The sequence below is a fragment of the Tenrec ecaudatus genome, chromosome 8, assembly GCF_050624435.1.
Source record: "Tenrec ecaudatus isolate mTenEca1 chromosome 8, mTenEca1.hap1, whole genome shotgun sequence".
Classification (NCBI taxonomy): Eukaryota; Metazoa; Chordata; class Mammalia; order Afrosoricida; family Tenrecidae; genus Tenrec; species Tenrec ecaudatus.
The window spans coordinates 82,016,007-82,030,476 of NC_134537.1; the positions used below are offsets into that span (position 1 = coordinate 82,016,007).

Consider the following 14,470-nt stretch of genomic DNA (forward strand, 5'->3'; position numbering starts at 1 on the left):
GAATTAGGCAACCTCTGTGAAGGAGTCGTTTGACACCCAACCCCCCCCAGGGGTCGCGACCCACAGGCTGAGAACCGCTGCCCTATAACCTTATAAGACTACCTCAGAGCCAGATAACTTGAAGTAACAACGAGATTTCTGAAAGGTCAATTTAGCATAAAAGCAGTTATGTGTCACTTAGTTGATTCTAAAAGGCTTTCTCCTTTATTAAATTTCTATTGTAGTTTAGATAAAATTTACTAATCAGATCATCAAACCTCCCAATAGCTTATCCTGTGTAAGGTATTTTCAAAGGCGAAACAGTATTTGATTTTCATGGTTGTATTTTACAGACGTACATTCCATTGGGTTATCAAATAAATGGCAATGGGTTTTCTTGGTAGAGTGGGTTAACTTATTCAAACGTTCACAAGCTGTTAACTTTTCTAGTTCCAGTGGACTAGGCTTCTGACTCGGAATCCTCATTCACAATGGAAGTGGTTCTCAACCTTCCTAATGCCACGACCCTTTAATACAGTTCTTCATGTTGTGGTGGCCCCCGTAACCATAAAATTACTTTTGCTGCTACCTCATAACTATAATTTTGCTATTGTTATGAATCGGATGACCCCTGTGAAAGGGTCATTTGATCCCCAAAGGGGTCAAGACCCACAGGTTGTGTGTGAATCAATAGAATAGAACCATTTTAATCCACAGGGTCTTAAAAGACTGATTTCTCCTAAGTAAATCAGTAGGCCTTTCTTTCTAGTCTGTCTTAGTCTAGAAGCAATGCTGAAGCCTAATTAGCACTATAAGAATATACAGGTATCCACTGACAGAGAAACAATGGCTGCCCATGAGGTGTATGACCCAGGAATCAAACCCAGGTATGAATCTTCCCACTGTTCTTATTTGTATAGCTTGCTAAACTTACCATAAGAAGCCCTAGTGTCTTAGTGGTTGGTTTCTTGTTGGGCTGTGATCCCCAAGGTCTACAATTGGAAACCAACAGGCATGCTGGGTGTAAAAAAGAGGCCTTTCTATGTAAAGATTGACAGTCTCAGAAACCCAAAAAGAAACCTTATAGAAACCTTAATAGAAACCCTTATAGAAACCTTCTAGAAACCCTGTTCTATAAGGTCACTAAGAGTCACTTTCAGCTCAATGGTTGTAAATTTGGTTTTGGAAACTTACATTATTCACACTCAGATCTTTCCCAATATCTACATGAACTTAATAATGATGTCTCTTTATGGAAACACTCCCTTTTAAAGATACAAAGTAGCTGTTACCTATTCCGAGCAGTCCTCCCTGCTTTCCCCAGCTAAAAAAGATATTTTCTTCCAACACCTAATTCAGTGTTTCAATTATATGGCTTACGTAATAATGCAGAACATGCTATTCTATACTATAATCATTTCTGATCTTGTCATATCTCTGTAAGAGCCTGTAAAGATTGTAATTTATCAGGGACTTTGTATATATAAAAACAGAAGAATTTAATTTGTTCATTGAATGAAAAAACCTGTAATTTAAGATAAAAGGTTACATAAAATGGAAAACCTGATATAGATGTTTTTAAAAAGCTCTAAATTCCTAATTCTATTCTCATATATGTTTAAGCTCCCGAAGTCAAAATGGAAAATAGCTATTAAGACTAGTTCAAAAAGATATCGTTTCTCCTTTTCGGGACTAAAGGAGGAAGCTGCCCATTAAAAAAAAAGAGGCACATTTAAGATATTCCATTCAATTATAGATAATATATATAATACATACTTTAGGAACCTTTAAAGCTACTCATCTAGGCATCTAGACTTTTAGAATGGAGCATTACTTACCAAGAGACTATTGCACAGTTGAAAAATATATTGAAAAATTCTTTCATGTTTAAATAAAAATTTGCAGCTTTTAACTTCTAGCTATGGAGATAAAGAAAACAATTTAAAAATTTTTAAAGATAACTCTAAAAGAAAACATACTCAAACTATAAAAATGATGAGAGTATATATTGTGAACATATCATACCCTACCTACAGAAGTAAATACTCTATTGTTAGGTCGTAGGTGACCTACTTAGAAGAAAGCCTAACAATTTGTTACAAAATACTAATACCAGAAAACTCACTGCCATCAAGTCAATGCCAACCCCGTGGGATAGAGTAGAACTGCCCCTGTGAGTTCCCAAGACTGGAACTGTTTATGGGAGTAGAAAGCCCTGCCTTTCTCCCAAGAAGTGGCTGTTGGTTTCAAACTGTTGACCTTTCAGATTACAGCCCAACTAATAACCACTATGCTACCAGGGGTCCCTACGAGATACTCAAAATTTAATATACAGATGGTTAAGAATAATATCTTTAATGTGTAGCATTCATTAGTTCTGATAGGCTATATTTAGATTATTTTATAATACTTGGACAATAGCTATACATCAGTAAATGTTTTTATCAGATCTGTGTAGATGTGCATATTTGTGTACATAGATACATCCATATGCAGCATAGTAGGAGATAGTTTAAAAACATTAACATGTAAAATGGATCTTCATTCTAGCAATTAACTACCTTAAAATTCTCTTTAAAATGCAATAATCAACAATTTGTTGAGAGTTTGCATGAGTTTAGCTTTCATTTTTTTACAAAATGTGGAAAAGTAGTTTCTTTCGGATTCTTTCTTAAATTAATCAACCATACAATTATAACTTGACTGGGTCCTAAAAAAAAATGTACCTTGAAATGGTTAGCAGTTGTGGATACTTGGGGTATTGAATTTAAAATAAATGTTTTATTGTTAAGTGCCTTAGAAATTGGAGGATGTGAGCAGCAAAAGGTGAATTATGTAAGAAGAAAATGAAGCAAGGAGGCTTTCAGGTACCCATTCTCCCCAACTAGACAGCACCAAGTCCATTTTGTTAATATCACCATGGTGTTGAATGAATAGCAAGAGAGAAGAGTCTTAAGTGGTCATGGGACTCTCAGATCAATGCTTAAAATTTTCTCTAATGTTCCATCACATATAAATTCACTTCATTAATAAATGATTGATATGAAGTAGCAAATACCATTTGGGATGATAAGCTGATTAAAGCATTCACACTTTCTATAGACATGAACATTTACTTACAGAGACAATAGCTATCTGTGACATACTAGTAATAAACACATGAGCTAAAATTCAGCCTGCCACTTAATATTTAAATTTTCTTAGGCAAATTATTTCATTTTTATGAATTTCAATCTTTCTCTACCAACCTTGTAAGATGGCTGTAAGAATTAAAAGTAAAAGCAGACATTCAATAAATGTTCCCCTCTGACCTGAGAAGAGTAACTAACATCTGTATTCTATAATACTGCTGAGGGAAATGAGAGGTAGGGAGCAGTGCAGGAGTGACGCAGTGCAACTGTGAGCAAGGGTACAGTGGCAGATGATAAAAGAAAACCAAAGGCCCAATGAGAACCCTACATGTTTAAAGAATAGCAAAGCAGAAATAGAAGAAAGAATCAGAGAAAAGTAAAGAAGATAAAGTTTCCAAGTTAGGAACAATAGGCAGCCTTTATGTAAATAACTAAGTGCAAAGAATATGTGTAACAGAAACTTGAGTGTGTGAAACATGGGGATTCAACTACAAATCCTAGTACCAGCTGAGTGGGTTCTCTATTTTGAGGAATATCAACTACTAACAGTAAGATTTTATTAGATTCTTATTAAACCAACCAATCTTCTAGACCCTTTTGTTAAAAATAAAGTTCTACCAAACTTCTTAGTCTAACGCATTTGAAAATTAACAGTTATGCCAAAAGTTTATCAAAATACTAATAGCAAAGTAAAAACCAGACTAACAACCTAAGAAACAAATTTTATAATGAATTTCCTCTCAACTCAGGATTAGAAGCTAATTTTGTTAATTTTCAAAAACAGAAATAACTTTCATTTCCCCAACTGTTCCACCCTTTCATTTATGTTAAGTTCAAAAGCAACATCTGATTTTTAATCAAGTGCTTTAACGTGGAAAAAAGGAATCAGAGTCAAATTGAACTCCTACATTTTCAAATTTTAGAAGATTAATAACTTATGAAATTATCTGTTATAGGAACTACATTGGAATCTACAATCGTCTATTTTACCCAATAGTCCATATTTCTTTGAATTATTTCACTTTTTTCTTTGAATTATTTCACGTAGCAATATTAAGTCACTATTACACTTTTTATGTTGTAAAATAATTTGAAAGAACTAAATTCAGAACATTATAAGTCTTACTGTAACTGTCATATTCCTTCCATATCTTTCATCATCTACTGTACCTTAATTGAATGCAGATCTCCCTACTCCTGTACTTATATAGTACTGATAATCTTCTGAATATGGCCTCTCTTCTTAGGAGTAGGAGTGGTATAGTAGGCTATGCACTGAGTTGTTAACCCAAAGGTCAGTTGTTCAAAACCACCAAGCACTCTGAGGAAGAAAGATGTTTCCTGTTCTTGTAAAGATTTAAAATCTTAGAAACCCAAATGGCAGTGATTTTTTGTTTTGTTTTTACTGTTAGAACCTGTATAACTTGATTCTAACCAAAGTAAACATAACTGATTTACAATGGAATTTAAAGCCTTCTAAACTGGCACGATCTCCTAAGACATTATTATTACAGTCTAACTCATAAGTAATCATTAGACCGCATGTGCCATGATTTCTTTACTCTGAGTACTTACTACCATCAAGTCAGTGCCAACTCAAGTGACTCTATAGTACAGGATAGAACTGCTCTTTTGAATAAGAGACTGTAACTTTTTTTTAAGAAGTTGTTAAAAAAAAGTTGTTAATTTTTAATCAATACATATATATCATTCTACAGTTCAATCATGTTGAACAGAATTGTACATTTGCTACCCAAATCAGTTTCCAAACATTCCTTTTCTACAGACTCCTTGCCATCATCTCCCTTTCACCACCACCACTGTCCCCCTCCCCCCAAGCCCTTATTCTATTTGATATCTCTTTAGGTTCATCAGTCCTGGGTTTCACACACCAAAAACTGAAAAAAATATAACACAACTTCAAGAGGGTGACCCCCATGACCTAACAGCTCTGAGACACATCCTGTTGGAAACTGTAACTCACTATGAGTGTAGAAAGCCCCATCTTTCTCCCTCAGCTGGTGGTTTCAAATTGCTGACCTTGCAGATTACAGCCCAATGTACACCAATAAGGCACTAGGGTTCTACATTTGAGTAATAGTAACTTCAAATTAAAGTTCTCACATTTTATAGTTGTGGCTATTCTTTAAGGTTTGGCTAAATTCATTAATCATACCGAGCCCTCATGTGCCAGGGGCAGTTCCAGATAGTGGAATCATAGCAATGAATAAGACAGTTCCTGCATTCAAATGCTTTGGGTCCAGTGTGAAGCCTATTCTAACACCACTGTTGAAAATGGACACCTTTTCTAAGTGATGAAACTCCTATGTGTTTAGCACTTACCTGGTAATAATTATATTAAAATATAAACAAAGAATCTATTGCAAAAATTAGAACTTTATATTTTTAAGGGGCAAAAAGATGCCAATTTTTCTTCTAAGAACATTTCTTTTTATGTAATAGATGCTCAAATTATTCTGTTGACTTAAATGCTGGCAGGAAAAATTAAGCGTGTACAAATTCTGCATTATGATACAATTATCTTATTGCTCAGGTGAAGTATACACAATGGGTTTAGGGACTAGAATATAACCGATAGCCAGAAGTGAGCAACTAGAGCCACAAAGAGAAGACTAATCTTTGATAAATAGATAATGAAAGACTTCTCAAACAGCAGAGAGAAAGGATTAACGTGAAAGAAGATAAAACCTTAAAATCAGAAATTTTTCTTTCAATTCCAAAAGGAGGGAAGGTAAGAAATCACAGTTGTTATAAATAAGTAGCGGAAATGTAATTTATTATCCAAAAGCTGTCTAAGGATACACACACTTGTTGAGGACTCTGAAAAAGCAAAGCCACTGACCTCATTAATTCCTCCACTTTATCATCTACATCTAGGTCCTCTTCTGAGGCTTCAAAACTGTAAGACCTCGGACCCATGCTGTTTGCATGATAGCGAGTTGGTGACATCTTTCCATTGGAGGTGGATAATCGCTCGCTATTCTCCCTCCCATTCTGATTGGTAGTGCAAGGCTGTGGGGAGGTATCATAACTGTTGCTGGGTGATGGGGACATTCCCGAATGCTGGGTCTGTGTGGAAGCTGTAGCTGTAGAGGAAGATGCTGGAACATTACTGGTACTATTTCCATACGAACTTCCTCCATAGCTGGACCTTCTTCCAAACTTGTCACTATGTTCTTGATCAAGACGTTCCAAAGTTTCCAAAGCATGAAGGATTTCATGTTTAGTCATTCCAGTACGCCGAAGGCGCTGAAGCAGATCTATCTGCTCTATGGTAAATCTGGGTTCATCTGTATAGTGAGACATGGTTTCCAGCAAACTAAAGGGAAAAAATGAATAAAAAAGAAGTCCCTTTATTCACAATAATCTACCATAGAACATTATATAAAAATGCTAAGAATTAATAGTTTTACATACAAAACTGTATCAACTTCTTTACTGACAATAATAAGGTATGTAGCAGAGTAGAATTATATTGCCACAGCAAATGGACTGGTGCAGATATTGCATTTACTAGCTAATGCACACTGCTGTTATGGCTATCAAGTGGTTCCGACTCAGAGGAAGGAACAGAATGAAATTCTGTCCAGACATGGGTCATGTTCACAACCATTGCAATGTTTGAGACCATTGTTGCAGCCAAAGTGTCAATCCATCCCACTGATTTCATCCACTTTTTCACTAACACTGGGGATAACATAAAACTCAATTTCTTAAGATATACAATTTGTCTTTTTCTCAATTTTAGTAAGTACGTATCTGAACCAAAATTTCTGTTAGGGCAATAATATCAAAACAACTGATAACTGGCAGGTGTTTTTTCTACCTCAAATTTATTATTCTACATTAGCGTGGTTATAAAAAAAATTGAAGTAGCACATAGTATCTCCCATTATCCAACTAATATCAGCAAAACCTGAATTTAAAACTGTATAATTTCATTTATTAAAAACAAATGATTTGCTAAACTAAGCCCAAGCAAACACTGAAGTGAGATAGGTCCATAAGTAACTTATTAAGTACCATTTCATCCACTACTTAGAAATTTCATGCGTATTTCATCTTTGTAATACATTCTCTCTTAATAGTTATCCTGAGAAATGGATATTTCATGGTTTTAGCAAAATTGAGCAATTTGTTTTCCTGAGGAAAATACTTCTAAAACATGTCTCTTTAAACCAGCACCAGATACTACAGCATATCTGAAAATGTCTGTTTTACAGTAAATAACAATGTTTAGAGATTTTTTTTGAGTATAAAACATCTCACCAATCAAAATCTTTTCTTACAAAACCTGACTTTCAAAAAAGAGAAATAATACCTTAACATTTTGATATTTTTGTTTAGTTAATAATTTTATGATTTCATAGCAATACCTTTTGACTTAAAGACACATAAAAATAATTTGGACACATCCACATACAAATGTGACTAGCAGTATAGTAGTTATTGCTGGATGATAAATAGTGAATCTTCTTATATTTTTCCTTTTCATCTTCTTTATTTTTATATATTTTAATAGTAAACATTTGCCAATGTTATCATAAATAAAATATTCACAGATATATATATATATAAAACCTGTCTTTCCCTTTGAGTTTTAAAAGTGCTAATCTATTATTATTATTAATTCTAGTATCAAATAAGATTATAATTATTTGATACAAGGCATGCAGTAAGTGCTAAAAATAATGTTTGCTGATGAAAAGAGATTCCAAAGAATTATCTCATCCTTTACTATATGGGCCAGCTAAAGACTTCACTGTTTCTTCATCTGGTTTGATAAAAATGTATTAAATGTTAAGTTTTAGTCAGCCATTTATAAGCATTTCAATAATGTAACCTCATCTAATCCTCTAAAATAATCCTTTGTGGTAAATATTATTATTCCTTTTATATGGATTGAAATGGAGACTCAAAGTGGTTTATCCTTTGCAGAAAGTCTGAGTAAGAAGTAGAATCAGAATTTAAATCTACTTCTTAATGATTCTAACAGCCTGTGTCATACTGCCTTCAATAAATGTATGGGACTTCTTGGAACCCTATGATTTGAGCTGAGCGCTCTCCACTTTATGAGGTCTACAGTTTAAGCCACCTGGATAAATAAATGCACACTAATAGCTGATTAAACAGAGGTTCTAGTCACAGTTCTGAATATTTAAAATCTTTACTCCAACCAGAACTTATATTTACTTAATGAGTGGAAAAAGCATTTGAGATTTCATTTTTCCCATATGAGCAGCTAATTGTTCAAAATAATTCATTGAATAACATATCTCTTGTTCTCTCATCCGTAATATATGAAATCACCATACAGATCTAGATTTACTTTTGGACTGTCCATTCTAATCCACTGAGTATTTTGTCTTGTAAATTCTTTCAAAAGTAAGCCAGAGATAAGACTTAATGGAATCAAGTACACATAGAAATACTAATAAGCAAGCATCTTTTAGTGAATATACTCAGAATTAATCAGGTCAATTTTGGCCAATGGTACAAAATAGAAAAATAGCTATCTATATAAAGTGATCCCATGGGTCTTTTAAAAGCTCTTATATATAAGTCTCATGGTTGTTGGCTTAAGAATTACATAGCCTTTGCTAAAATACCAAATATTAAACGAGAATGGGCCGTTGATGAGTGCAAAATACACTGTATCTAGTGTAATTCTGAGAGCTATAATGAATCTTCTAATTTTTCAATTAAAGTAAGGGAGAAAATTACACAAAAGTTTCCAAATTGCTTTCCAATACTTATAAGATAAGTTATTCTTTTACTGAGGTGATTAGAAAAACATGAGTAGCATATAATAGAGACTTGCCAAAATTCAATATCAAGCTGGATTCAGAAGAGAATATAAGTGACATGAGGGATATCATTACTGAGGCTAGATGAATATTGGCTAAAAGCAGTAACACCAGAAAGATGTTTACTTGTGTTTTATCAACTAGGCAAAGGCATTTGACTATATAGATCATAATAATTTGTGGATAACACTGTGAAAAATGGAATTACAGAATACTTAGTTGTGCTCATGTAGAAACTTTACATACATTGGGTTTTAAATTTTTTTAGTAAATATATTTTGATCTTTTATTTGCATGATTATAAATACGACAATCAATAAATATTACAAAACTTCAACAACAAAAAGAAACTGTACATAGACCAAGAGACGGCATTTGAACATAAAAAGGGAATGTTACATCATTTAAAATTTTTAAAAAGCTAATATTGTGTGTCAGGGTTGTATCATTTTACCATACTTATTCGATTTGTATGCTGAGCAAATAATCCTAGAAGTTCAAGTATATAAAGAAAACGGCAGCATGAAGATTGGATGATGACTCATGAATAATCTGCAATATGCAGGTGATGCATGCTTCACTATAGATTACACCTCAATTTAAAGAAAACACAAACCATACAAATGAACCAACACATAACATCGTAAGTGCAGAAAATATTGATTATGTCTAGGATCTCATTTTACTTTAGATCGTCAATCAACACAGTGACTTTGCAGTGTCTTATTTAATGTGACTCTTCTAGCCAAAGCCTGTAACTGCAACTTAAAGACCTTTCACTGCACGGGCCTGTTAAGAAGGTAGGGAAAGATACTGATAGGATTCAGCTGTAATTGCAAACAGGATTCTATGGAATGCCATCCTGCTGTGTATAAAATGAGCCTTCTGAGAAGGATCCCATTACCAGCAAAAGCCAAGATTGGAGTATGTCCTCTGAAGCGAAGATTTCTACACAGTGAACCTCCGTATCAGAGGAGCAGCAGCAGAACCAGGAGTCAGAGCATGGACTGAACTGATGGTTTCCCAGCCCACAGAGTAAGTGAAGCGGAGCGCTTTTGTGCAGGATGTTGTGCCTCTGGGCTCTTAATTTGGGGAGCTGGGTATGCTGACTCACAGAGTTTGAAGTGAATGCCTTCAAGTTGAGGCTTATGGTGCAGTGGTATGCTCCTTTGGGCATTTATTAGCAACTCTGAAAGAACTCTGTAACATGCACTCATAAAAAACTCAACCCTAGCATTTCTTACTAGCATTACAACTTGTTGGCTTCCTTAATAAACCCTTTAATCATGAATTTTGTCTCTGACCTGGGTAGCCATTGCAATAGATATTAAAACCTATAGATGAAATAGGAAATACTAGTGAAAATTACACAGTATTGCATTGCACAAATTTATTGCTAAAGATCTCTTTAAAGATGTTAAAAAGCAGAGGTGTCACATCTTGAGACTACACTTGATCCAAGTAATGGTATTTTTAGTGGCTTCAAAAGCATTAGAAAACTAGACAACAAATAGTGGGAAACTGGAGAAGAAATTATGCCTTTAATTTATGGTACTGGTGACAAACATTAAATACAGCATAAGCTGCCAAAAGAATGAAGAAATCTGTGTTGGAAGAAGTAATCTTATCCATAAATCATTATGATCTGTGAACAGATAGTTCACCAAAGATGACACTCAAATGTCTAAAAACCAAATGAAGTAGTCCACAAAAGGGAGAAGAAAAATTAAGGAGTGGGTTAAAGACAAACTATTGAGGGTGGAGTAGGGTTGATTATTAGTTTAAACTGTGTAATACTAAGTTGACTATCTGAAATTTAAACTCCCACTTAATTTATAATAAAAAAATTGAAAAGAACACCCAGGCAGAACACCCCTCAGAAGCAAGAATGCTAAGGCTTCATCTCAGGTATTACGGACATGTTATCAGGAGACTGGTTCCTGGAAAAGGACATTGCGCTTGGTGAAGTGAAAGGGCAGCATACAAAGAGTAAGACTGTCACTGAGGTGGGCTGACACGGTGGCTGCAATAAGATCAGTTGTGATGGCTAAATACAGGGCAGTGTGTCCTTCTGTTGTACGCAGGGGCATTGTGGGTTCGAATCAACTTGAGGGCACCTAACAACCACCACAAGAGCATCGAGAGAGACCAGCCCCTGAAGGAAGGCAACATTTTGGTGAAGGAGAAGGTTCATATCAAAATGTAAGATGCTCACATGATGAACTGATAGGGTGGTTACATCAATGGGTTCAGGCATGGCAATGAATTACGAGGATGGAGCAGGGCTGTTAAACAGTGTTTCAGTTGAGTGTTGCTTTGAGTGGGAATTCACTTACAAACACACCACGTTTCTAATTCAAACAGGAAAGAAAATCACCATAAGTTTCTGGAGTGTTTTCCAATAGTGATAAGGTGAATTATTCTCCTGAAACATAGAAACATTTTTAAATTGATTCTTCCATAAGAGTTATATCCTGAGGACCTGATGCAAAGGGCTTAAGGGTGGAGCAAATGCTTTGAAAATGATGAGGGCAAAGAATGTACAGATGTGCTTTATACAATTGATGTATGTATATGTATGGATTGTGATAAAAGTTGTCTGAGCCCTTAATAAAATGTTTTTAAAAAGTTATATCCTGTCCTGTACTTTGACAGCAATGGCTATGCTGACAAAGTATTATATATGATGGAAATTTTAAAGGTTCACAGAAAAATGGAAGTAAAAGATAACAGTCATTATTTAAAAGTTATATTTCTTTTCAAGAGCTGAAAAGTAGAATATCAGTAGTAAAAATGCTTTCATTAAGAGAGTACTAAGCAAAATTCAGAAATAGAACAATATTAAATACTTTTAATGAGACTTAAGAGGTTTTCAATGATTTACATTTAACATAAAAAATGAACATCTCACAATGAAATTTGTAACTTATGTTGGCTTTTCATCATTTATAATTTAAGTGGCTCTTTAATCAATGAAAATTTAAAAATGAACTAATGAAGGCAAAAGGGAAAACATTTTCTATATTAAAACACTTGAAAGAGCATGATTATTATTACCTGTGGAACAACTGACTTGGTTTGAGTTAGGAGTGCTCAACTCACTGCCTATCCCCAGGACTATTTGTCCATGTGGCTGAACTAGGTACCTTTTAGGTCTCCTTCGTTTTGGTGCTCATGGGCAGCATGTGTAGCAAAAGCTTTCAACTCATTTAACTGAGCCCACTGAGTCAGAGGTAATAGCTTCCTTTTGCACACCTTGTTTATGATCCAGGGGGTGGCATCACTGAAGAGTTCTCTAACTCCACTAGAGCACTGGCTTTGCCATATAACTGTCATTTCAAGTTACTTATCTATAGTGCATAGCATGCTTGTCAATATCCATCCTGACACCTTTTGAGCCAGCACATTCTGGGCCACATCATTTGTTTCCTTAAGGGCAGCTTTTTTTTTTTTACCTTGATTGATGTGACTTAAGACATCATTTTTGGTAAGGCATAAAATGTTGGTTCTAACATTTATTGCCTCACCTGAAAAGCTAGATCTCTTCCTCCTGACTGAGGCTTGGTAGAAGCAAGAGTACATGCTATGACTTTTGGACACCTTTGGCTTCTAGCTCTGGGCCTTGCATTTAGCTGACCTCTGTCCAAACTTCGAATTTTGGACTGAATAGCACCCACCACCACATAAGACATTTCCTCAAATGTAAGGAAATATACTAAAATTGGGGGGGGGGGAGAAAGAGGTGAGCAGCAGTTTGGAAAAGTTGGACATTTGGGAAATCATTAATCTCCAACTCCTAAACTAATTTAGTATTAATTCTACTAAATGACATTATTACCACAATATCTAAAGCAAAGAGCTCCACAATTGTTTGAATGGAGTTTGTGATGATTTTAGAAGAGGATGATGAGAGAGGGTATACATAACAAGTAGGAACAAATCACACATGTGTACAATATTTTACTGAGAAAACATCAGGATTAGAAGCTCTTTGACACATGTAATATTATTCCAGTATGCCTTACCATACACAAAGACATCCAATTTGTCATTTCCACATTTTAATTCTCATAATGTTCTAGTTCAAGCACATATTTGTGGAGTTCTGGTAGCAAATGACCTACTACAGGTCATCTAAGCACATGATACCAGTATTCTTTTATAACAGAAGAAGACAGGACGTAAAAACAGAATTAATTTTCTTTATGTAGCACAGGGGTGGTTCATAGGATAGGAAATATCTTTCACTTTAAATTACTGATCTGAATGCAGACTCAGGCCAACAATTATTGGAAATGATGTGAGAAGAATTTTGGCACTGCATTAACATAGGCAATGTTTAAAGCATAAAAGAACAATTAAATTCAGAAATCATGGTTTAGTACCTAAAATGGTGTTTCAAAAGATCATCCGAGGAGAAGGCAAGTAAACCTATTGTAGCACAAATGCTGTCATTACTTAAATATGTACATAAGCCCATCTTTGACAAGGCATTGGTTCAAGCATACTTTTTAAACAAAATCCCACAAACTTGTGAAGCAAGGAAGGTTGACACATTCACAAATTATTAATCTTGAAATCAAGTGGGAGGAAGAGACACCATTACCTCCATGTAAAGCATAAACACTTAATAAGATTTTTCTTCAACTTGCTTCTGATGTTTTTATCTTTTTATCTACAGTGACTAGGCAAAATAAACTAGTTTTATGTGCATATGTGTTATTTACTGTATGGTGATCCTGGAGTCAATCTTAATATTCATCAACCAAATTGTACTGAGTCCCTTATACTATTTATAGCACACTGCCCCCTTTTCCAATTATTACTACTTGGGGAAGAGTGGCAGCTTAAACTAAGATAATGACAAATATCGAGATTAAATGAGAAATGAAGATTTACTGGGGATTAAACTTGACAATGTAGGGAAAAAAAGATTCTTTAATTCAAACCAATGGGAAAATCGGATAACACATGAAACAGGTTATGACGGTACACTGTGGTATAAAGATGTTCTTTTCATAATAAAAACTTCAAGAAAAATATTATTGTGCTCTAATAATGTCAATAGCAATGTGGATATTTTTAAATTATGCATTGGTAGTCACTTTATGCACACGTGGGGGGAAAATAATCCATTTAAAATATGTAAATTTATCATGGAAAATATACATTACAATTGGAGTCAGAGAAATGGAGAGCACTAAGAAAAATAAAGCCATCCGTTCAACTAATTGAGTATCTATTATGTACCTTACACTGTACAAGGCACTTTAAAGAAGCAACAGGAACAAATCAGGTACAATTTCCTGGTCTCACTTACTTTCTGATGGATATCGGGACAAGCAATTAGTAAGCAATGGGAAAAGGAAAAACTATGACTATGTATAGTTCACATATTTGGGATTTATTCCAGAAATTCACTGGAGTCATTGAGAGGGAAAGAAACACTTTAATGGGAAAACCTAAATAATAAGGAAAACTTACTTTTATGTCTACTTACTGGATTACATAACTGTCAACCATTACGGAAGA

At 34.6% G+C, this 14,470-nt stretch overlaps 1 protein-coding gene across 11 annotated transcripts in view; it reads right to left on the reverse strand.

Moving 5' to 3' along the window:
* The window catches only part of HMBOX1 (homeobox containing 1), a 193,228-nt gene that overhangs the window by 102,381 nt on the left and 76,377 nt on the right, over positions 1 to 14,470 (reverse strand). For all 11 annotated transcript variants that reach the window (XR_012785738.1, XR_012785737.1, XR_012785736.1 and 8 more), the window contains one exon: positions 5,974 to 6,450. Coding sequence is in view for 8 of the 11 variants with exons in the window: in XM_075556451.1 (XP_075412566.1) it covers positions 5,974 to 6,450 (477 nt within the window). In the remaining 3 variants the exon portion in view is untranslated. The remainder of the gene's footprint in view (positions 1 to 5,973; positions 6,451 to 14,470) is intronic.